The following is a 26,075-nucleotide window of genomic DNA, read 5'->3' as shown; positions in this document are numbered from 1 at the left end:
CCTGAAGAGCTTACAATCTAATAGGTGGGGAATTTACACACAATAGGATGTAAATATAGACTCCCTTGTAGAGCTCTTAGGTTGTACAAGGAACCTCGACTTCTTTTTAAGTCAAAGGTAATCCTCATCTGTCTCTGGGCTGCCCCTGTATATTTAGCATTTGAATTCCAGAGTCCCTACTGGTTCTGACAGTGGCTGAGAAGAGGCTGTACTGCACATTATCACATTTTGTTATCTAGGGCACTATTTAGGCAAGGGGCAGGTTCAGAAAGTTTGATAGCTGGGCGGCCTTTAGGCAGATAAGAGCAGTTATTGCAAAAAGAGACATCTCCTGTCCTTCCTGCAATAAACTGCTGCCCGAATGGCAAATGTGCAAAGTGAGACTTTAGTTCCATTTCACAATACCATTTCTTCAAGATTGTATGTTTTTGTGCAGATTTACATTCTGCAATGTGTTAGAATTGTGCCCTAGAAGAGACTTTGATCTTTCTATCATCACATTAAGGGAAGAAAAACCGGTTTCTTTGTACTTAAGTGAGTGATAACTATTCATAGTGTAAATACAGAAGATGAGGTCATCGCTCCAGTCACAAGACCGATTCACATCAATGTGACTTATCATGTAATTGTATAACAATGGGGTGCAAAGTCATGAAAACCAACTACGGTAGGATTAGGCAAGGTGCAGGACTGTAACTGAGAAGGGTCTGTGAGAACTAGAACGCTTTGCTTGTTCTTACTATGGTTTTCTATATCAATTTTTAACATTCTTGTCTAAATTTTATATTAGTCTATTTGGAAAACCAATCTTAAAAATAATAATAATTACGAATTCTCTCCTCCTCCTGTGTCACTGTCTGTTTTTTACAACTTATATTTAATGTACAGCACCGCATAATATGTTGGTGCTATATAAATCCTGTTTAATAATAATAATAATAATAATTATTAGTATTAATGATTAAAGTAATATTATAATTGCAGTTTAAGCCATTTTGTGACTTAAACAAGAATATGATGATATTGTTGGCTTTTTAATGACCTAAACCATCCACAGGCACCTTCATGTTTCTCATTCTTATATTTATTAGCTCCCAGTGTTCAACAAAGACTTTATTTTTTTTTAAATGAGTGGGAAGGAAGTGTAGGCGGGTGGGAGCCCTTGTATTGTGAACCAACTACACAGTAACCACCCAATTGTTTTTGGGTTACAGGGGCTGCCACCCACCTACAATTTCTTCCCACTCGGTGTAAAAAACACAACAAAAAAAAACCGGGTGGTGCGCTTAGCTAAAAGTGGCTGGGGAGAAGTCCACCATTCAGGAACAATTAGTGCCAGGGCTCTTTGTTTCTGTGTGTTTTGCAACCACAAGGAGCTGTCTGTGACGATGAAGCAGCTGTGGGTTATAATTTTTAAAATGTGTTGAAGTCTCTCTGATGAAATGAGAAGTTGGAAGTACTCCCACTGCACTTTCCAAGAAAGCCACAAAGTTACACAAATATTAAGCAATCTAAAAGCATACAAATATACATGTTGAGAGTTGGGCTTTAATGCTGCTTCAAGCTCTATATCCAAACGGCTTGGGGTAAAATAGTCGTGTTAGCATTTTTAGGCATCCTTAGGCTACGTACACACATCAGATGGGGAAAGCTCCCCGATAGGACAACACAGTCTCAAAAAGCTTGTTTCAAAATTCCTTTACTCTATTCAATGAAAAAAAAAAGTTTTAGTTCGATTTACGCACGGTGTCGATCTACACACGGTGTCGATGTACACACGTCAGATGATTCTCGTCTGATATCTGACGGGAATCTGGCGTGTGTATAGCGCTCGTTGCTCATGGGTCTGTCCTGGCGGATCCACGAACGATGTACGACTGTAATGAAAGTGAGAGCGCAGCTGGGTTCCGCTCCATCGTTCTCCCCCTCCATAGAGCAGAACGGCGATGTATATACAACACTCATTCAGTCTTTTGTCATTGGAAAGGATTGTGAAAAATCCAACTTCCAGCAACCATTATTGTACGTGTGTATGTAGCCTTAGATCTGTCCTTGCAGTGTTTTATTAGTCCTAAATTGAATGTGTCAACCTGGGAGCTCAAGCGCAATAATACAATGCTGAGAAGCTTTGAAAAGCGTTATTTTTTTGACAAAGTTAGTTATCTTTGCTGGAGATGACAATTGCAAGATAGAACACCCTGGGGTTTCATAGAAGTTAGAGTGCTCATGTCTTGTAAATATAAAACAGACACTTGAAGGTGTCCGGTGTTGAATCTGCAGCTCAGAGTTGGATGCTGGGATACCCGTCACATCCTGGCTTCCCCTGCAGCTGCTGGGAATGAATGAACTCCTTCCCACAGTTACATCATCTGAACCCAGGCATATTAGATGGCTGAAAAGTGAAATCAGAAGAAGGAGGCGCCTGTGATGGAATGGAGACAGGTAAGAGCAACAAAAAAATTGTGATCAGGCAGATAAGGTTATTTTATAACATCGGCTGTTCCTACTATAATTACGGACCTGCCTGGTCATAATTCTTTATGTTTTGGGATTAGTTTCACTTTAAGAGCATAATACACTGCACACTTTATTAATATACAATATATTGTCTTACCTCTAATCTGTCTGTCAATACTGCGCATTTCTTTGCGAATTTTTAGTGACCATTCATTCACCTACAAAGTAACAAATAAAAAAATTTTTTACCCTTCATGTTATAGATCCAATGTACAATATTATGTTACAGGGTAATGTAATGAACTATAAACATCATAAATACAAAACACAGCATCATATTATAAACACAGCATCATATTATAAATACAAAATATATACTGATGACTTCCTCACTGATAACCTCCTCACACGCTCGGCTCCAAGACTTTTCCAGAACTGCCCCTCTCTGGAATGGTCTTCCTCATCCTAATATGCTTGCTCCTACTTTCTGTTCGTTTAAAAAGGTTCTCAAAACCCAATGCTTCAACCTCACCTACCCATCTTCTTTGGTCTCCCTCACTACTCACCCACCATTCCATAATTCCCTCCTATTGTGTGATACTTCCCCTACCTCCTAGATTGTAAGCTCCTCGGGGCAGGGTCCTCTCTTCCTCCTGTGTCAATGTCAGTATCTGTCTGTCATTTGCAAACCCATATTTAATGAACAACACTGCGTAAAATGTTGGCGCTAAAAAAATCCTGTTTATTGATAATAATATTATACAGCCCACAAAATACCAGTTTTACACACATGGGACCCAGAGGAACGGTGAAATCTGAAAGCGTACCTAAACTCAGAAATTTCACTTTTCATAAAAGGGTAGCCAACCCAAAGGTAAAAATTCTGTTTGTTTAGGTTTTTTTTTAAGTATTTAAAAAAAAAAAAAAAATAAGGGTGCATCACCGCCCCCTAATTCTCGATTGCCTAGCCAATGAATGGGAGCGCAAAGCCTCCCAGGATACCCACATCACGCATCCCGGGAGGCTCTTTGGAGCTCCTTCTGCGCATGCTGAGCATCTTGGGCATGCGCAGAAGGAGCCTTTTCGTGAAAAGAGAAATATTTGTAAGTTTTTTCTTCCAACCTACGTCACCCCAACCTACGTCACCTGTGTCGGGTGACGTAGGAAGAAGAACTAGCAGGATGACGCGGGACCCGATGTAAGACACCTACGGAGCGATCGATTGTACTGCGGGATTGAAGGTGTGTATTTTTTTTGTTTTAGGCAGTTTTGAGTTTAGTTCCTCTTGAAGTCCCGAGCACCTTTAGGGTCATGTGACACCTGCACTGCTGTCACTAGTGGTGAATCACCAGTAATATGATGGTCAATGATAAAGCAGGGTTGCAGAATATTTCCCTTAACAGATAGGGGGCAGCAAAGAACAGAGCCTAAACTACTCCATCCAGTAAGTGTCCTCTATGATGTCTGGCTATTCCCTTCCAGCACCCCTTACATGACATGGGCCTACCTACCAGCAGCAGCCTATATATATATTCCAGGGACATGATCTTCTTACATGTGTGACATGTACACATGGCATTTTATATAAGCATTGCTATACAATGTACAGGGTCCTGAATACTCCTAACATGGAGAATCAGCCCCTGCATCACATGACACAGGATGACTATGTTATATGCAATAGACATAGTAACCTTTATAACTCACCAAGTCTTTAGGTGGCTTCTCCTGCGTCTTCCCGAACAGCCCCATAGCTCCTAACCCGACAGCACAACCACAACACAAACCCCTGGAACTTCAACCGAGCCACCTCCGTGTCTGCACTTCCTGCTTCCGCCCGTCACTTCACAACATTGCCTTCACTTCCGCCCTGAATGTGACGTCAGGACCACGAACAGCGCACGCAGCTGCCAGGAGATGGGCGGGGCTATTGGGGCTGGGAAAACAAACCCAAAGGTTTTAGGTACTTTATGCAGCAAATTAAGTGAAATGATTTGTAGCTTGCATTTTGTGATCATTATCCCTATTAGCTATGGTCTCTTTTATCACTTATCTCTATCACAGAGCTCTCTGCAGCTCAGCTCTTATCTCTATCACAGAGCTATCTGTAGCTCAGCTGTTATCTCAATCACACAGCTCCCCCCTGCAGCTCAGCTTTTACCCCATCACACAGCTCCCCCCTGCAGCTCAGCTCCCACCCCATCACACAGCTCCCTGCAGCTCAGCTCTTATCTCTATCACAGAGCGCTTTGCAGCTCAGCTCTTAACTCCATCAGAGAGCTCTCTGCAGCTCAGCTCTTATCTCTATCACAGAGCTCTCTGCAGCTCAGCTCTTATCTCTATCACAGAGCTCTCTGCAGCTCAGCTCTTAGGTCTATCACAGAGCTCTCTGCAGCTCAGCTCTTACCCCCATCACACAGCTCCCTGCAGCTCAGCTCTTATCTCTATCACAGAGCTCTCTGCAGCTCAGCTCCTATCTCTATCACACAGCTCCCTGCAGCTCACTTTTTACGCCATCACATATCTCTCTGCAGCTCACCTCTTGCCTCCTGCACTGTGCTCCCTGCAGCTCTTCCCTCATCTCCCTCACAGAGCTCTCTGCATCCTACTCCTTACCCCCATTTCAGAACTTTCTGCAGCTCACCCCTTCCCTCCCGCACTCTGCAATGCTAGGATTCATCCCTTGCAGCTCATACCTTACCTCCATCCCAGAGCTCCCTGCAGCTCATGCTTTCCCTCCTGCAATGAGCTCTCTGCATCCCACCTTTCATCTGTCACATAGCTCTGCACAGCCAGCTCCCATAACATGTGAATACAGCTATAGCCAGACCTAGAGATTTTTTTTAGAGTTTACAAGTTACACCAGCACAGCAATGCTTGACTAAATGTTTTCTAGCATCTCTGTACATCTTATCAAATAATCATTACAATGTCGCCATCTAGTGGGGAATAAAGGAAAGAGCAGATGTATATTAGGCAATATAGGGGAGACACTGCCAGGCCAAAATAATCTCCCCAAACCTGTGGGGGCAATATTATAATCTGGGGTGCTTTAGTTGGTCTAGGTTTAGCAATGTTGTGTAACTGAAGTCAGCTGACCACCTGAATATACCGAATGACCAGGTTTTCCCATCAGTTGATCTTTTTTTTTCCCCAATGACAATGTCAGGGACCATCAGACTCAAATTATTAGAGTGGTTCAGGGAGAATGAGACATCATTTTCATACATGGATTGGCCGCCACAGAATTCAGGCCTTAAATCTATTGGGAATCTTTGGTAAGTGCTGGAGAAGACTTCACACAACTCTCCTATCATCAGATGTGAATGTTGATGCTGAAAGATATCATAGCAAATGTGTGCCACAAAGCTAAAGGCGGTCCAACGAAATATTATTGTGTGACTTTTTTTACCCAGCAGTATGAATAATTCTCAGGTCTTATCACTGGCATGGTTTCCGCGTCCTATTCGGCTTGCTCCTATTTTCTGCTCATTAAAAAGAGCACTCAAAACCCCATCTTTTCAAACTTGCCTACAAGTTTTTTCATACTTCCCCCACCTCTTAGATTGTAAGCTCCTCAGGGCAGGGTCCTCTCCTCCTGTGTATCTGTCTGTCATTTGCAACCCATATTTAATGTACAGCGCTGCGTAATATGTGGTGCTATTAAAATCCTGTTTATTAAAAATATTATGCATCTGCTGTTTCCTTTATTCCCCACTAGATGGCGACATTCGTTTAATTCTTTGATAAGATGTACAGAGATGCTAGAAAGACATTGCTGTGCTGGTGTAGCTTTTAGACTTTCCTTTAAATATAGTCAAATATATATTTACATACACTAGTACTTGTACCGGAATCTGTCTTAATATCAGCTGCTTGTTATCCCTGAAGTCATAGTGCAGCAGTAACAGCCAGTTGAGCTCTGCTGCATGCACATGTGCTAACTGGGAACATGCTGACAGGAGGAGATCAGGGTGAGCAGAGCTGATGACTTCTCAGTTGTTGTCCAATCAGCAGGCTTTAGGTATGAAGGTATAACTCATGTCTCCAAAAAATCTTCCTGCATACTCTAGGTGTGTATTCTAGCAGAGGTATAGGCTTCCTAAACCATAACCAAGCATATGAACAAGAATATAGCTGGGCATAATGCGTGTGTGTCTAGTAGCAGATGGGGAAGGTTTACAACAGGGGTGTCAAACTCAAATACACAGAGGGACGAAATTAAAAACTTAGACCAAGTCGGGGGCCAAATCATAAATTTATTGAATAAATTGAGTAAGTTTGCTACCTCATCCATAACTATCAAAACCAAACGCCTCTACACATACTTTAGGGTTGTAAAGACTAATTTCTATCTATCCATGCAGCATGTGCGTTGTTCATCCTCTCACATCACAAGTTTGTCTGACACTAAATATTACGCTATGCAGTCTCTAATGGATTGAAACAAACACAATGCCCATGGTAGTCAGGCACCATGTGATCATTGCCTAGGCATTGTGTCACGTGATGGGTGTACAGGAATAATGTCTAATGTAAAGTAATGCGGGCGGGTGGGTCAGATGTACTTAACTTTCAGAATTCTTTGGGGGGCCAAAAAAAAAAGCACACTGAGGGCCAGATTTGGCCCGCAGGCCAGAGACTGATACCCCTGGTTTACAACCTCTATCAGGTATATAAAGTTTCTGTGTTCTCTCCAGTGACAACCTCTCCCTTTCATTCCTGTTGGAACAAAAGTGAGTGAAAGTCCCATCCATGGGGTCATAGACTGCCCAAACTTGATAGGAGAGCTTTACCATCTTAATTCTATCCAACACTACACAAATGATGCTTTACAGCACTGGGTATGACTTACCAACTAAAGCTGAAATGTAATCTGTTCATATTTTCCAATAAAAGAAAGTCGTCGGCTTTGGCCAGTGAGAGCTAAATGATGCCGTGTTTATTCCAGCCGGGAAGTAAGGTAGCCTCTGTGTGTCTTGCTGCAGCTTCAATGCATAATGTGTGAAGCGCACAGTGTGCAGTAATTATTATTTTTATTACACAGTATATGGCGCTGACATATTACGCAGCGCTGTATAAGGTCCATAGTCATGTGACTAGCTGTCCCTCAAAGTAGCTCACAATCTAATGTCCCTTCTATAGTCATATATTATTAATCTAGTCAAAGGTCAATTTGGGGGAAGCAAACTAACCTATTTGCATGTATTTGTAATGTTGGAGGAAACCGCAGCAAGGAAACCCATGCAAACTCCATGCGGGTGCCAGTGTCCTGGCTGAGATTGGAACCTGTGACCCAGCGCTGCAAAGGCCACTGTGCTGCCTGTAATTATTAGTAAATAAAAGGAAGCTGGGATTGTAAATTCACCGCAGAGATCAGGCAGGTGAGAATGATTATTGCAGAAGGGACATTGTTTGGCTCTTCCTGCAATAATGACTTTCCTAATTCAACATTTTTTAAAAATGGAACCTTGGTTCTGCTTTAAGTTCGGGAGGAGTCTATAGAACAGTTCATGATAGAAGATAAGATTTAAGTGTATTTAGAACATCTAGGGGTCTGTGAAAAAATTATGAAAGTCCTAAATGTAGGAACAACCTGCATGTAATGTGCATATAAAGCTGTGCTGACACTATGGAAGGTGTAAGCATTGCTTATGTTCAAGCTGCCATATTCCACCTTTTAATAAACTCTCATTTCATACAGTAATGTTCAAAGATGGTTACAAAGGATTTTGTTTTACCACAACTTGAACACCATGTGTCCAAAACTATGAAGCTAAAAAGGTTTTCAGTGAAAGGTATTGTAAATGCTACAGCATATAAATTTGGACATTTGGGTGCTTCTGTGTTTGTGGTAATGGTTTGGGAAAGGTCGGCTTCTCTTTCAGCATAACTTCACACAAAACAGGATTCATAGAGCTTTGGGGTAACTAGTTTGGTGTGGAGGAACTGATGTGTCCTGCATTGCTTTGACCTTAACCCTACAGAACTGGAATGCCAATTGGTCTTTTATACCAGGGTTTCCTAACCAGGGTTCCTCCAGAGGTTGCTAGGGGTTCCGCCAGAGCAATTTATACCTCACAGGTCAGTTTAAAGCAGAACTAAAGTGAAAATTAAAAAAAAAAAAAAAAAAAAACACTTACCTTTAATTCCGCAGATCCCTTGATGGTGCTGGGGTCCAGCGTTGTTCTAAAATTGCTCTTCCGGCGCTTCCTCCATCGCTATCTTCACTCTTCTACTCCACTCCTTCCTACATCACCCGATCGGGTGACATAGCCCGCTGCAAAGGGGGAAAAAATAAGTGTTGATACCCCGGAGATCGGGGATGTGCAGAGGAAGCAGCCAGATCCTCCTGGAAAGTGTGACGTAGGTATCCCGTGAGGCTTTGTGCTCCAAAAAAAAAAAGTGTTGCATTTAAAAGAAATAAATACAATTTTTACATATAAGGGTTTTCTACCCTTTTATGTAAAGTAAAAATGTTGAGTTTAGGTACACTTTAACTGCCACCAATGACCATTTTGGGTATCTGTAAGGGTGATATTCTTCCCAATGGCCAGCAATTTAACCCCCCTGGCGGTCTAATTTTGTCTGAGTTTTTATGTCAAAAGAGTTACAATGTTTTGTGTGGAAATTTGGTAATATTTTATTTCTTAGAAATAACTCTTGGGTATGATAAAGTTTGAAACACTAACCATAAACTATAATATAATAAATAATTATAAATAAAATTATAAATAAAATAAGGTTAATTAAAAAATTAAAACATTTTTTGAATTTGTCCAAACAAGGGTACAATAGATTCCAATCCGATTTAACTTTTTTACTGTGATCAATATTTTAAAAGCAGATTACAATGTAATCTGCTTTTAAATTTCTCGCCAAGCCACACCTCCCCAGCGTACCGACGCTTCACGCATCACAACGATCAAGCCTGGGGATGTGATGCAGAAGCCGGCCGGAGATTGACGAGGGTAACAGATAGGTGTTTTTTTTTCCTACCCCGAGTATGGCTCAGGGTTACCGCTTTTGGCATGTAAAATTTGCCGAGCCACACTCGGTATTACCGGCAAGGTGGTAAGAAGCCATTCTTCTCATTGATCGTTACACTAATATACTGTGAGATATAGAAAGTATAGACCTGGAAGTTATTTCAAGGGTTCCCCCATGTACTGTATAAAGGTTGGGAAACATTGTTCTAGACCAACATTAGTATCTTTGATATTGTGCTCTTTTGATGCATTACAAAACAACATGGAAAGCTATCCCAAAGGGGTGTAGGCCGTTTGAAATATATATGGGAGAGATATTGATAAATATGGTTCCTAGGATATCAAATAAGCCCATATAGGTGTGATCAGTGCTCAACCCAGATTTTTTTTTAAGCTGGGTGGGTGGCAGCCCCTGTATTGTGACCCAACTTATCAGTAACCACCCAAAAACAGCCGGGTGGTTGCTGAAAATTGCCGGGTGATGCGTCCAGCTGAAAAGGGCTGGGGAAAATACTGCCTATGATGGTCAAGTATCTGCAACTTTTGGCCACATATTTTCTACAAATGAAAATACTGAGTTTTTATTTTTATTGTATGTATTTATTTGAGCATTGGAATTGTGAATTGATGAACTGATGTATGTATTGTGAAAATATGAAATTACTTTTATTTTATCTATTATCTTATCTATTTATCTTATCTTATCTATTTTATTAATGTCACTGTAGCATTCAATTTATACTCCTGAGGAAGTGGTTGAAATTCACGAAATGTGCCAAGCAAAACAAGAAAACACAACATGATTGCTGTTCTTTTTTTTTTTAAATGATGTTTTTATGAAGTGTATATTTGCTTGTTTATTGGTAATAAACATGTTAAGTTTTTTTTTTTAAATTGAATTGTAATAATTGGGTTGCCTAAAGTCCCAATGTTTGAAAGGAAAAAACAGGAAACCTTGTTATTTACCGGGATGTGGCAATAGCTAAATTGATTATACTAGAAACCATCAAACCACAAAAATCATTAGTAAATATTTGAAAAAATGATCAGAAACCAGTGTTTATGATTTATTAAAAATAACACTTAACCCATTTGATTAAACTTTCATAATGTACCTTCACAAGCTTCTGAAATGCTGAAGCAAGGTTGATAAAAACTAGCAATCAAAAAATAAATCAACCTGAATTTTTTCCTCTAGAGTCTTGGCGGAAGGTTAAACTTTTCTTTTAAAAAATAGTACACTGAAATAGGAATATCATTTTTCAAAATCATAAAAATATTTTTTTGTTTTTTTTTCTGGTTACAGATGCATTGACACTGAACACACAAGGCAACGAGACAAGAAGATGAGGGATCATGGACATTGACAGAACTTAGTATTAGTTCCACTGTGAAGATTGAAACAGGACATCAAACCACTTCAATTTCTAACAGATACAAGCAGAAACAGGCAAGAAGGCTCACAGGCAAAACGCAGGCGCTAAGAGGCGCTGGTAGTTGACATCGCTGCTTGGTGACTGTAATGTTTCTTTTTGTACGATGCCCAGCGACAAACTGGGCAGCAGTGTCTACCTCCAGCCAGCCACATCACAATGCAGTTTTGGTGAAATACATGACCACAGGGTAGACCCATAAGTAGAGAACCATTCTCAAAATTCTCTAGACACACAACACATTCCGTACAGTGCAACATATTTTCCGGCCACGTGACCCAATTTGGTTCTAGCTTGTCCTCAGTGCAATAAGAACCATAGGCCCTGACTTTTCTTCCGCATGGGCTGCCCCTGTTTTGTGTGTCCACACATGAGCAAGTTTGGTCAGTGGTTTCCTCTAATGGCTTAGCTGTGCTGGTATCAAGCGGTCGACATTGACAAGTTGTGTTGCTAGATGGCTCGGTTTCGGAGTCGCTGTCGCTTTCTATAGAGCCTTCCGAGAGGTCTTCTTCTACGGAATGCCTATGACTCTGGAAGTGCCAGGTGGGTAGATTTTTTATGTAATCGGTTGGAATCAGGGGGTGAAGCCACAAATCTGGAAATGCCAAGCGCTCGAGGTAGAGGTCTGGGTCTTCATCCCAGTCTGAGTTATAGGGAAAGTGATGGAAAGAAGCGATTGGATGGAACAGATAGCTGGTGTACCAATCCCAGAGGCTCGACAGCCACTCCAAGTTATTGGCGTTGACTTCATCGGGGTTGTTGCGACGTCTCTTCTTTTCAAAGTAATCTATGAGTAAGCCGTGACCAAGATAAGTGCCTAAGAAAAGTGCCGGATGGGAAGAGTAAAACATCCAGTCGGCTCTTACCCATGAAGCCAAAGTGGTGGTGTTAGAATAGCGCAGTAACTTTAGACTGTACTCATAAAAGCTGTCTAAATATGGCAGCTGTAAGAATCCCAACACTGGTAACCAGGAAATGATTAACAGGGAATTATAGGTCCCTAAAGTGCTGATCAGAACCACAAATCTTTTGATGGTGGCCCCTTGTGTGATAAACAAGTCCATCCAAGCCATTAGGTTTACCAAGACCAAACTGAGGACAAACAAGTCATTGACTTCAGGTTGTAAAGTGCGCAGGAAGGAATCCATGGCTTGGAGAGAGATGTACTCTCCGGTATTATTCCCATATTTGTAAATTCCCTCTGGGGTCTTCAAGACATAGGAAGGTGTTCTGGATATGCCAATTTCTTCCATATAGCTTGTATTGTCCCAATTACCAACATTGACGAAGATGAATTCAACTCTCCCGGTAAATTTCACGCTCAGAGCCGAGAAGAAAGCTGGCGGTTTATCAAGGTTGGCGAAGAGGTACAGCTTGACTTTGTACTGATCGCTTTTGTTCCATTCTTCTTTGAGGTGCTCAGAATTGTAAACAGTTTTGATCCGTGAAGCGGCGTGGGCAGTTATCCACTTAAAAATATGCTCCGTTTCGATTTTGCGTCCGCTGTACTCTTTCAGCATGACTTTTCCCTTTGAAGTGCTTGTTTGGGGCACAGACATGATAAGTGTTGACCTCACCCATCCTCTCTTCCTGCAGTATCTACAAGAGAATAAACAGAAGAAGGTAATAGAACAGTGAAGAAAGAATGTAATATTATTGAAGCGTTGTTATAATACATCATTTTGGATGAAGACCAAGACCTTGTACAAATAAGCACTCCCTTCTGCTGCTCATCCGTAGTGCTTGTGTCAAAATCATTTCACGTGTCAGAAATACCTGGTATTCTGCCATGATGTATGCTTAGCTTCTAATCTCCTTTTTGTGGAATGACTCCACATGCCTTTATTATGGACAGAAACTGCAAGGCCCATTCTCAGCCCTGTTAAAGTGGAACTACAGTCCTACTTTGAAAAATGCAATAACAGGCAGGCAGCCGATGTCCTCTCTGGAATAACCGTTCTTACCTGCCTGATCGATGCCCAGTTGTCAACTTTTGCTTGTGTGCTTTGTGCAAATCAAATTTGAAGATGAAAGTGAAATAGCTCTAACTTCTTATGTCCGTGTTTTCCCAGACCCTTTTGGGTGGGTGCACCACCCGGCACTTTTTAGTAACTACCCAGCTGTTTTTGGGTGGTTACTGAAGAGTTAAGTTACAATACAGGGGCTGCCACCCGCCTACAATTTCTTCCCACCTGGTTTAAAAAAAGTTTCTGGGATGAACACTGTTTTATGCAACCACTTCCACTCTGACTGTTGGGAGGAAACATTGCATTACATGATAATTGACAGGGGAAGGGTAAAGCAGCTGAAATATACACTTTTAATAATTCCATGATCTGGCAGGTCATTACTGCAGAAAGAGACAACCAATGTCCTTTCTGCAATATTCTCTCCTCCCTGTAAAAAAATCTGAGCTGTGCATGCGCACCATCAGCTTCGTTTGCCAGTATACCTAGCATTCTCTCGTCTGGACTACTGTAACCTCCTCCTCTCTCACGTATTCCACTAACCCAACTCTCTCCTCTACAATCTATTATGAACGCTGCAGCCAGACTCATCCATCCTTCCCTCCGCTCCTCTTTCACTGCATCTCTATGTAGATCTTTTCATTGGCTTCTTTTTTTTACCTTAGAATCAAATTCAAGCTCCAGTGCTTTTCCTTCAAATCCCTCCACAGTTCTTGTCCCAATTACCTTTCTGACCTGATAAGTAAAATACTCCCCCAGCTCCTTTATTGACCTACTAATGACTTCCTACATCATAACCTCATCACACGCACGGCTCCAAGACTTTTCTAGAGCTGCCCCGACTCTCTGCAATGGTCTTCCTCGTCCTGTTCGGCTTGGTATTACTTTCTGCTCCCTTAAGAGAGCCCCTAAAACCCATATTTTAAAAATTGCCTTCCCACCTTTTTTGTCTCTCAAAACCCTCACTACTTACCCACTATTTCATATTCCCCCACCCCCCCACTACTAAGTGATACTTGCCTCACCTCCTAGATTGTAAGCTCTTCGGGGCAGAGTCCTCTCCTCCTCCTGTGTCACTGTCTGTATCTGTTTGTCATTTAAAACCTCTATTTAATGTACTGCGTAATATGTGCTGCATAATATGTTGGCGCGGTTTAATATTATAATATTAATAATTTTCAGCTTCCTCTGCATGAGCCAGGAGTAAATTAACCCCTGCGGACAGCACAGGAATTATATCTTCTCCCAATCACTGGTCAAGGATCGCATGGAATTAAAGAATGATTAAGTTAAATAAAGAAAGAATACGGCGGTGCCCTGCGAGGAAATAGGAACGGGGGAGGGACAGGGTTTCGTTTCACTTATTATGAACTTCACCTAGCCAAAAAAATAACCAATAATCCTATGTACAAAGAAACTTTTTTTTCTTTCTCTTAATTTTCAACTGAGCCTGTCATGAAGGAAAGCACAGGGATGCCATTGCCTTTTTATTTTGGCACTTTGCAGTCACGGACCCAAAATGGGTGTAAATGGGTGTTATAAATGTGTCAGAATCCTTTATTTTCTTTCTTTTTTTGAGGTCAGCTACTCAGACAGCACAGCATCATCAGCATGACAGTTGGGAACCAACATTATGAAAGTGAGAGGTCAGCAATAGCAGTCTTTATTGTAAAGAGGCGGTGGAAAGTACATGGTTTTGCTAGCAGGAATGGGGGAGGTAAAGGGAAGACTGGACGCAAGCAGAACAAGGAATGCTCTACAGCAGAGGTGCCAAACTGCTGATCCCAAACCACTAGTGGGCCACAGCCATCTGACAGCTGGGCCACGAGAGCATGGAGACCAGCAGTGGTCTGCAGCTCTGGCTAATGCACCTCCCAGCGGGGTCAGGAGAAGGACCCTGCTTGGGAGGTGCACCAGACAGTGCTGCGGACCATGTATCCTGTATGCATTGCAGGCTCAGGGCGGTGGACACAGACTTGTGATGGGAGAGGGGCTGGTTCTGGCATCATGATGTCACTATGAGGGAAGTTTCTTCCCCTTTGAGTAACACCCGGCTCCCCAGGCATGCACGGTCCAGAGTCCATAGATTTAGTGGTCCAAAAGGTTGGGGACCACTGCTCTACAGTGCCACAATCAGAATCACCATTTCTAATAAAATGTCAGCTCTAAAAATAAATGAAATCATATTAAAGCAGAATGACATTAAAGAAGAACTGCAAGCAGCCACGTTGTTTATTGAAGAAGGGACAGGTGACTTACTTGACTATTCAGCAGAACTTAATTATCTTCTGTCAACCGAGAATGCCAGGAATGCCGCACATATGCATCTCATTGTACATTATAGAAAAAAATTGCACAGAGGCAGTTAAGTGTATTTTATTGAAGAAAGAACATGGCCTACCCATTCTGCAATATACAACCTTCCTGTTCGCAATTTTTTGTTTTTAAATTATTGTTTTACTTTAAGAAGTTTGATGTACAGTGGTCTCTACTCACCTGGGGTCACTAGAACAATTGAAAGTCCCTGTCCGGATGCCAAACTTGGTCACTTTCTTCACCATCTTCTCCCAGTGAACTTTACTCACAAGTGGACTTCGATCATGTGCAACAACCTAAAAACCAATAAACAGCAACCTTGAATTTGGTATTTGATGTACATAGTTTAAAAGGGTCAGTAAACGTGACAATGTTTACAATGTAAAAATGTGTAAAACATACACTGTATGTATAGAAAAGTATTCTAAAAAATATTACATGGTGGAGGATCAATTACAGCCATTGAAACACATGGACCTGGAACATTCTTAATCAGGGAATGTTTCAGTGAATGTCAGACACACACACACATTATTTTATTTTTGGCTCCATAATGAGCAAGTATCCACAGCAAACTTGCACATTATGATACACATCTACCACCCTTCCTCCATTGATGAGTCTAGAATTCTGTCCACTATGTTACCTTTGCTCCCGCTGCTTCTTTTAGGTCGCACAATGTTCCACTTTAGACATTGTGAATCCATTAATGTGGCTAAAAATTAAATCCACACATTCGCACTGAATTTTGCAGCTCTATTCTCTCTCTAATATATATATTTACTATGCAATCCTATACATTTTCATAAGCACTGCAATGCAATTTTAACTTCAATATTTCTTTATTAAAGAACCGTTCAACAAATACAAATGATAACAGTTGTTTCGTACAGCATGCAATGCAATTTTAAATGTCATAAAGTTTTAAAGGTTCAACCTAAAAGCAGACATGTGTAATAACTATGCTTACCCAGAAAAGCCATTTCTGTGGGATTCCTGGTTGTCACTAAATCTTTTATTACCGACAAGCCTCTGACTTTTCAGGACTAGCGCCATCCCTGGAATGAAGGTCTTCCTACTCACTATGTCTGGTGAGAGTGACACAGTGGCCAATAAATAATGTTCTTATTGAACAGGTAGATGTACATAGCTTAGTCTCTGAAGTCAAGACCTTGTGGTATCACGATGTGGTGTAAGATATGGTAGTATTAGACATGCCAGAGTTCCCAAAGAGATTATTATTAATATTAATAATAAACCGGATTTATATAGCACCAACATATGACCCAGCGCTGTACATTAAATAGGGGTTGCAAACGACAGTGATACAAGAGGGGAGGACCCTGCCCAGAAGAGCTTACAATCTAAGAGGTGGGGAAGATAAAATCAATGCCTGGATGCTGAGTCTACCTAATGTCACAGAGTACCGGACACCAGAATTATGACCTACCTTGTGTATGGCAGTTTCTCCATCCTTGGTGCACAATGAAAAGGGCAGGCTCATATAATTATAAACATTGTATTGTTAAGCTAACAGCACAGCTATAAATTACCATGAATTGCTCCTGGACAGGATTAACAATAGTTCTGTACAATGTGGTCAGACAGGTTCCCAGGGAATTTTATGGATACATTTCTGTGTGCTTGCCAAAATGAAACTTGATGTACAATTTGCTATATCCAACAGCTGTGTGTATTGCATTGCATGCAAACAAATATGCATAAAATAATATTAGTCATACGTGCAGACAATAGAGATAAATACCACCCACAACATGAGGCAATGCTCACAGTCCAGAAAACGCAGGCCATTTACAAGGAACATATTTACTTATTAGTAAACCAATAACACATTTTAAACGCTCTCCACACAGTGCACCCAGCTACCCGTCCTAAAGTTCCCATACAAAGAGGATGAACATCTAATGACATCTAATGGGGATTATTGTGAAAAGATTAGATTGTTGGATGAGCAATTGTTTTGCTGTCTATTTAAACTTTGTTGGGCATATTGATTATTTGTTTTACTCATGAAACAACAATAACAGTTAAAAGGAAATCATGTGTGGAGTGACAGCTTTCATTCCCTCTGTTCTAGGACACTAATACAGATTCAATACACGGACAAATGGTAGAGGATAATGAGAAGTCATGACAGAAATGTTCTACTTGATCGGTACAGCTGCTCGCCAGACTTGGCGCCAGGTCTTGGATATCACAAGCCGTCGTTAGATGATAAACTAGTATGGGACACTATTTCTACAACTGATACCAAAGATCGGGCATAATTCCTCCCGCTCACACCAACGATGGGGCATTATTCCTCCTGCACACACCAACGACGGGGCATTATTCCTCCTGCACACACCAACGACGGGGCATTATTCCTCCCGCTCACACCAACGACGGGGCATTATTCCTCCTGCTCGCACCAACGACGGGGCATTATTCCTCCTGCTCGCACCAACGACGGGGCATTATTCCTCCTGCTCACACCAACGACGGGGCATTATTCCTCCCGCTCACACCAACGATCGGGCATTATTCCTCCCGCTCACACCAACGATCGGGCATTATTCCTCCCGCTCACACCAACCAAAGGGCATTATTCCTCCTGATCACACCAACAATGGGGCATTATTTCCTTCCCCTCACACCAACGATGGGGCAATATTCCTCCCGCTCATAACAATGCCGGGGCATTATTCCTCCCGCTCACACCAACGATAAGGCATTATTCACACCAACAATGAGCCATTATTCCTTCAACTGCTACCAACCAAGGGGCAGTATTCCTCCCACCAATACAATGATAAGGCACTATTCCACCTGCTAATAGGAACAATGGGGCATCATTCCTCTCATTGTTCACAACGATAAGGAGCCATTCCCCACACTGATACAAATTATGGGGTGCTAGTCTTCCCAATCACACAGATGATCGGGCACCATTCTGCCCACTGACCCCAACAATGGGAATGATCTCCCCAGCCCCTTTTACCTGGGTGCACCACCTGGAACATTTCAGTAACCACCCAGCTGTTTTTGGGACGTTACAGAAGAGCGGGGTCACAATAAAGCGACTGCCCCCTTGGGGCATTTTTTACTCCCACTTAGTACCATGCCAGGAGGATTGTTCAAGGGGACACAGTCTGATTGGTTTACAAAGTTTACAGATCTTTGATGTCTGAGTCCATTAAGAACTGAAACATTCAGAAGGAAATTTACTTACCAGCATTTACACAAAGCAGACATCTACACAGACACCAATACCAATTACCTGCACCAGCCATATGCCATCTTTTGTGTCTTCCACCAGCTCATAGAAGTGCATCTCTCCACTGAAGTTAGTGCTGGAGCCGGCTTCTGATGCCTCCTCTTCCTTCAGGGCAGAGTACAGCTCTCCCTCCATCAGATCACCTGAAAGACACAATACTGAATCAGGATTTAGGAAAGTATACTCAATATCACAAAAAAATCCACAATAAATTCATTGAGGAATACACAAAAGGGAGCTTAATTTATAATCCAGCTGTCTTGTGGAAACATTTAAAGCACATTTAGAAATACTTTTTAAATAAATTGTTGGAAAATAATTATGGGGATATTGATATGAATTTCACATGAATATAGACACAAACACAAATTGTGCAAGATGCATACAAATGAGTGGGAAATAGTTTGTTTTAGCTTTGTTTTTATTGTCTAGTGAGAAAATGTGCATGGAAACTTTTGTTCTGCACTATATATTGTCCCATGTTCAACTTTCTGCCTTATTGCTAGTTTTACATTGATCTGAGTAGCAGCATTTGTAGTTTACGTGGTAAGTGGAGTTACATAACTGATTCTAATGAAAAGCAATACAAATACCTGACATTTTAAATGTATGTGGCTACAAAAACTGGAACTTTGTTGAAAAAGGAATCCCACAGTCCTAACAGGAATCAATTAGGAAAGGAGAAAAACAAAACAGCTGGGATAACAAAGTCATTCCATATGTGGATTGAGTGTTGGAAATGTCTAGGAGGATTTTTAATAAACAATGCATCCCTGTGCTTTTTTAACTAAAACATATTGAGAATACAAAATATTTTCTATCTGATAGGAAACAATTAGAAATGTTAATTGAAACCCTAAAACATTGCAATATTTGTCTAGGATGTAGCTGTATATCTGCAATGTGAGATTTTTTAAACCAATGCAGTGTTAAACCCAGAAATTTTTTTAAGCCAGGTGGGAAGAAATTGTAGGCGAGTGGGAGCCACTCTTTTGTGACCCACCTCTCCAAAAACAGCCAGGTGGTTACTGAAAAGTAAAAGATGGGGCATCTGGCTAAAAGGGGCTGGGGAGAACACTGCAGTGTTTCTCAACCAGGGTCCCATGGTTCCTTGATCAATTTGTGCCTCTCAGATCAGTTTAGGTGATGCCAATATTTCAGGATGTATAATAATATATAATTATATATAATTATTATATATATATATATATATATATATATATATAAAAAATTATATATAATAATTTATATATAATAATAAAAATAATCATACATCATCCTGGCACAAGGAAACCCAGGAATGCCAGGTTTTCCTAACGACTGAAGCTGGCGCTGTGCATGTGTAGCTCAGCTTTTTGTCATAAACCTGGCGCAAACAGACGGGTAAGTCTTGTTATTGCAGATTGTTTCCAAATACATGCAGTTGGGTTCATTGGCTTCCCCCCAAAAATTGACCTTAGACTGTGATAATGACATATTACTATGGTAGTGACATTAAGTTGTGAGCCCCTTTCAGGGAAAGTTAGTGATAGGACTATGGACTTTGTAAAGTGTTGCGTAATATGTCAGCGCTATATAAATAATGTGTAATAATAATAGTAATGGACATTGTCTGTCTCTTTCTGCAACTGCAATCTTCCTGATCATACAAACCTAAAAGTGGAATTTTATTTCCACTTTAAATTGGGGATTTATTTACCCAGATGAAGTATGTGCAGATCCGGCATCAGATAAATAATAAGCACAGACTTGTTCCAGGTAATTTATTTAATAAGAGTACACACATGCAATAATTGTCATTGGAAAAGATCTTTCACAATCCTTTCCAACAACAAAAGACTGAACGAGCTCTGTACATACAGCATTGTTCTGCTCTATGAAGAGGGGAGATCGATGGAGAGGCACCATGCTGCGCTAACACCCCTTCACTTTCATTAGGATCTTGTGTTGATCCACCAGAACGAATACATGAACAAGGCTATAATCGGATAAGAATCATCTGACGTGTGTACGTAGCCTAAATGGTGACACATTTAACCACCCTAACCACCTTTATGGTAGTTGATGGCAGCTACCGTGTGTATTGTACAAGTTTCTCTAAACCAGTCCTCCAATATGGCCTGACAATTACCGGATTTTCCTGTGCAAGTTACCTTCCCGGAAAGAAAAACCCCTATCTGATCCTATTTACATACTCTTACTATTTGATGGATATAGATTAATATCTATGAAGAAGAAATCGTGTGTCAATATATTGTTTTGTTATTTATATGATAATAAAATTCAAACATCAGCTGGCCTTACCAGATTTTTCCACCAATTCCCGCACATCTCTCTTCTCTGGAAGACCCGAATACCCTAAGCCTCGGCACTCCAGGATGGTCTTTAGCTGGTGGAAGCTTAAGGTCACTGGATCCACCAGTTGGCTGGCGAAGATGCCCGTCTCGTACCATACTATTGTTTCAAAGAATCTGGCCAGTACGAAGAGGATTAGGAAGTAGAGAAGCAGCAGAAACAGCTTGAGCCACATCTTGCTGGTCTACTCAGTTCTGGTATTTTGGTGCCCTCCCCTAAATAAAAAAAAACAAGCAAAGTGTGTTAGTACCAACTGAAACTTCAGAAACTCACAGGATGCCAGAGCTTTATAAAGATTCTGACTTAATAAACTGCTTAGACTCTCCAGCACAGAGATAATTAGACAACATTTAACCTATTGATTCACGTGTCAGGACGATGAGCTGCTGCTTGCTGATTTACCTAGAAGGTATGCAAGTAACAAAAAAACAAATATCTGCCTACTAGGCTTTGTGTCTCATGAAGACAGAAAGGGACATGGTGATAAATGCTGGCTGTAGGTGTTTGATTGATAACCAACCTCCGGCATACATGTGAGTGCATGATACTGTCATGGTGTTTACATGTTCGGGAACCGACAATTGGTTCACACATGTTAATCTGAGAACTGAGGACATCAGTGAAAGTTCACACTGTAAGGATATGTACGCACGTCAGATGATTTTCGTCCGATAATTGCCTCAGGACTGATATCGGATGAGAATCTGCCGTGTGTACAGCGATTGTTGTTCATGGATCCGTCCTGGCGAAAACACAAAAGACGAAAGATTTAATGAAAGTGAAGTGAAGAGAGTAAAGCAGGGTGCTGCATCGTTCTCCTCTCTCCATACTGCAGATCGCTGCTGTATGTACAGTGCTCGTTCAGTCTTTTGGAAAGGACCATGAAAGATCCTTTCCAACGACAATTATTGAACGTGTGTACACAGCTTAAGCTAGCAGAGCACGCCCATTTCAAAATAAAACTTGAAGTGAGAGCAGCACGGTGGCTCAGGGGTTAGCACTCCGGCCTTTGCAGCGCTAGGTCCCAGGTTCAATTCCAGCCAGGACACGATCTGCATGGAGTTTGCAGGTTCTCCTTGTGTCTGCGTGGGTTTCCTCCCACATCCCAAAAACATGAAGTGAGGTTGATTGGCTTCACCCTAAAAATTGACCTTAGGCTCCATTAATGACATATGACTATGGTAGGGGCATTCGATTGTGAGCTCCTTTGAGGGACAGTTAGTGACATGACTATGGACTTTGTACAGCGCTGTATAATACGATGGTGCTATATAAATACTGTGTAATAATAGGTGTTTCTAAACCTGAATAATAAGTGCCAATATACATTTTCAATGCATGTTACATGCAAAAAGATGTTGCGCTGCCATTCATTTTACACTAAGACAATGCAGAAAAATGCCACAAACCAAATATGTTGTTGGGAATGTTGTGCTTTGTCTTCAAATCCCTCCACAGTCTTACCACTTAACTATCTGACCCGATAGAAAAATACTCCCCTAGCCGCTCTCTGCTCCCCCGATGACCTACTAATGACTTCCTCACTCCTAACCTCATCACACACGTCTCCAAGACTTTTTTTTTAGAGCTGCCCCGACTCTCTGGAATGGTCTTCCTCCTCCTATTCGTCTTGTTTCTACTTTCTGCTCATTTCTGCCCTTAAAGTGAAAATAAACCAAAAAAAAACCCATCATCCTCACCTTTAGTTCCACAGAGCCGGTCCTAGTTTGGGTCCCGTGCTGCCCTGGAAACTGGCGCAGGGGAAGCACCAAGTGCTGCCATCTTCCCCCCTATTCTGGCTACGTTACGTCAAATCGATTGATGTCGCCGGCTCTAAATGAATTTTTTTTCCTATTACAGTAAAAATGTAAAAAAAAGTTTGCATGCCGGCAGCTAGAAGCTTCCTGGGATGCGTTGTGTAGGTATCCCAGGAGGCTCTGCGCTCCCATTCTGTCTTTATTGCTGCGGTACTAAAGACAAGGGGACGGGGCTTCACTTTTTGTTTAAAAATAAATAAATTATGGTTACCTTACATAAAAGAGTTGTCTACGCTTTTTTATAAAGTAAGAATATTGGTGAAATATGAAAATTCCGACCATTGCCGACCTCCTGAATACTCTTCTGGATGGGCTGGTATACGGAGAATCTGGAAAGCTGGAGCAATATCATAAATCCTGCATACTAGTTCTAGCCCAGTGACTATAGAAGTCAGCAGATCAGCACAAGCACCGGGTAGCTAATGTTCCAGAAGGTAAATTAAACAATGGAAGGCTCAGTGTTTCCTCCTTCCTTTAAAGCAAACATGCCAAACAAGTTTTTAATGTGCTGCATGACAGCCTAAAGATTTATTCTGAAGTTTATTTCTTTTATAATTGGTTATGGTGATGCTACCTTATTTCATTTTACAGTCCAACAGGTTCTCTTTACCGTTTTCTTTCATTAACTTCACATTAGGACCACTGTAAAGGGTCAGAAGGAAGACAGTGATAGTTTACTTACTAATCCCTGAACCACCAATCACATTCAGCTTTCCAAAGAATCGAAAGCAAATCTAATTGTGAGAAACTTCACAGAAGTGGCATTTTATATCACATAAAGCAGGGGTGACAAATTCTGGCCCCCAACATCTTTTTTTTTTTTGGACCCCAAAGGAATCCTAAATTTGAACTGCAGCTGGCCCGTCGGTGCATTGAAATAGCGCCACTACCACAATTCCTGGCATCACTCGCGTCTATAGACCAGCGAGCTTCCTGCCTATGCGTGGCCCCGCATTGGACTGTTTTATAGACGCAAATAATGGCGGGAATTTTGGTAGCGGCACTATTTCATTGAAGAGGAAGTTTCAGCGGCGGGCCACTTATAAGATTTAGCTCCGCATTGGCCACGTCTGGCATTTCCAGCACTCCCCCTCAGCTGTACTTTTCCTTGCTACTCCAAGGTATGGACTTGAATGGTTGGATTTTCATAGAAGAATATTGGTATTATTATTGTTAGCTTGTGCAAAAAGGTTACCATTGAAATTTAACTCAGAAGGCCACAAATAGAGAAAGAGGCATAAGACTTTTTAATAAATAAAAAATGTTTTATGCCTCTTTCTCTATTATACGCTTGTTTCTGATTGAATGTGAAGCAAAACCTCTGTTACCGTATGAAAAGGGTTTATATCCAATGAGAAGGAAACATTTCCTCAATTTTTTCAATAAATTTCAAGGTTGGCAAGCGACTTGGTCAAAGTTTTGAATGTTGTCCCTCTGTGTATTTGAGTTTGACACCCCTGACATAAAGGTTGTTGTAGCACCATAAAGAGTGTAAAACTGAACAGGTGAAGGTAGTCTGTGTTCTATAACTCCCAAGGCTTCAGACCACTTGTATTAGTGCACCACAGATTTATTTATCATGATGGTGCATTGTAGTAGTGTAATTCATTATAAAGGTAATATAAAGCACAATGAAGTGCACTGGTAAGCTGTGGTGCCGTCCGATGTACCAGACACCTCCATGGATGACGTTCCTGTATAACACATTACTGAAAAGCCACAGGAGAGATTTGTGGTCCTGCGTGGTGTATTAGGTCGTCTTATCAATGGAATATTCTGTTTTACTGTGACACGCAGGGGTGAATTGTATATCAGCGCACCTGATTAATGTGAACTGGCCCATAAACTTTAGGGTTGGTTGGAAAGAACCTTTATAAAGAAGAAGAACAGCTGGCAGGCAGCTTCCAGCAGAAAGGTATTTTCCAGAACTAGGACTAGAAGAACAGCGGTGTCATTTAATTTATGATGGTGTAAAGCTGCGGCATTGGGGCAGGAAAGAATTGTATAAACACAGGATGAATTTAATGATTGTTTGCCGAGAGTCTGTACTGTGACAAGAGGAGAACGCAGAGCTAGGAACTTGGTACAAATAAATTAACACATTCATACATATAGAAATCATACAACGTGAATTTTAAATATTGATTCTAAAAAAAAAAAAAAGTGGAAAGCATTGTGATGTGAGAAGGATGGAGGACTGCAATAGGGAAGTCAGAGGGACAGAGGAAGGATAAGAGGAGCAGAGGATGAAGAGTTAGAGTGACGATGGACAGTGACAGGAGATAGCGACAGGGGAGTTAGGGGGAGAGAACAGGAGAATGCGACAGGGGAGTAGGAGGGATGGGGAATACGACAGGGGAGTCAGGGAAAAGTAACAGGGGACTCAGAGGGATGGGGGAATGCAACAGGGGAGTCGGGGAAATGCGACAGAGGGGACGGGGGAGTGACAGGGGAGCCGGGGGGGGGGGGGGGGGGGGGGGAATGCCATAGGGAAGTTGGGGAAATGCAACAGGGGAGTCGGATGGACAGGGGAATGCGACAGAGGAGTAGGGGGAAGGGGGAACAGGAGAAAGCGACAGGGGAGTCAGGGGACAGAAGAATGGGACGGGGGTGTTGGAGGGATGGGGGAATGCAACAGGAGCATTGGGAAAATGCGACAGGGGAGTCGGAGAGACGGCGGAATGTGACGGGAGTTGGGGAAATGCGACAGGGGAGTCAGGGGAAAGCAACAGGGTAATCGGGGAAATGCGACAAAGGAGTCGGAAGGATGGACGAATGGGACAGGGGAATCGGGGGAATGTGAGATTGGAGTTGGAGGGATGGGGGAATGTGACAGGGGGGTCCGGTGGAAGGGGGAATGCTACAGAGGAGTCAGGGAACTGCGACGGGGGGAGTCGGAGGGACGGGAATAGACAGAGGAGACAGGTAACAGGAGAATGCGACAGAGAAGTCAGGGAAATGCGACAAAGGAGTCGGACAATATTTGTATTGCTGTTCCAGGGATCTCTGTTCCATGCACTTTCTATCCTGAGGTTCTAACCCAGACCCAACACACATTTTGCTTAGGACGGGCTATACCTTATTGTCAGAGCTGGTCAGCCATACAAATCCAGCAATTTCCACAGCCCCAACATCCCAGCATTACATCATAACTAATGCCATGGCAGTCTCAGTCAGGGCCCACTGACAGCTATCTGCTACCGGAGGTGCTATGAGGGGAGCAGGGGCTGGTCACGATTCCTCCAGGGCCCCGGGGTCCCTCAACAGGTCACAGTACGAGCCGCCTCCTCTTCCCAACACCTACCTGATCGGTGTCAGGAGAGGTGGCTCAGGCGCTTCTCTGCGAGACCTCCCGCTCCATCCCCCGCTCTGAGCTGTCACCGCTGCGCCTGTTTACCGATCAGCTGAGCGACAAGACAGCAGTGACGTCACAGCGACCCCTGACCCGAGCTCTGTGTGTATCT

The 26,075-nt window shown here is 42.0% G+C and overlaps 1 protein-coding gene across 5 annotated transcripts in view; it reads right to left on the bottom strand.

The window, feature by feature from the left end:
• Positions 1-26,075, bottom strand: part of LOC140327265 (charged multivesicular body protein 3) — a 35,499-nt gene extending 9,424 nt beyond the window's left edge. The window contains exons 1-5 of one of the 5 annotated variants that reach the window (XM_072406596.1): positions 25,916-26,075; positions 20,744-21,009; positions 18,443-18,597; positions 15,343-15,458; positions 10,501-12,478 (exon numbers count right to left, since the gene is read on the bottom strand). In XM_072406596.1, the coding sequence (XP_072262697.1) occupies positions 10,927-12,478; positions 15,343-15,458; positions 18,443-18,597; positions 20,744-20,969 (2,049 nt within the window). In that variant the 5' untranslated portion in view covers positions 20,970-21,009; positions 25,916-26,075 and the 3' untranslated portion in view covers positions 10,501-10,926. Of the gene's footprint in view, positions 1-2,614; positions 2,676-4,164; positions 4,314-10,500; positions 12,479-15,342; positions 15,459-18,442; positions 18,598-20,743; positions 21,010-25,689; positions 25,863-25,915 lie in introns of those variants that run through there. The other 4 variants (XM_072406599.1, XM_072406598.1, XM_072406601.1 and 1 more) reach the window with 4 other exon arrangements.

The sequence above is a fragment of the Pyxicephalus adspersus genome, chromosome 3 (assembly GCF_032062135.1).
Source record: "Pyxicephalus adspersus chromosome 3, UCB_Pads_2.0, whole genome shotgun sequence".
NCBI lineage: Eukaryota > Metazoa > Chordata > Amphibia > Anura > Pyxicephalidae > Pyxicephalus > Pyxicephalus adspersus.
Note: the sequence above shows the minus strand (reverse complement) of the source record. Positions and strands in the feature narration are given on the sequence as shown.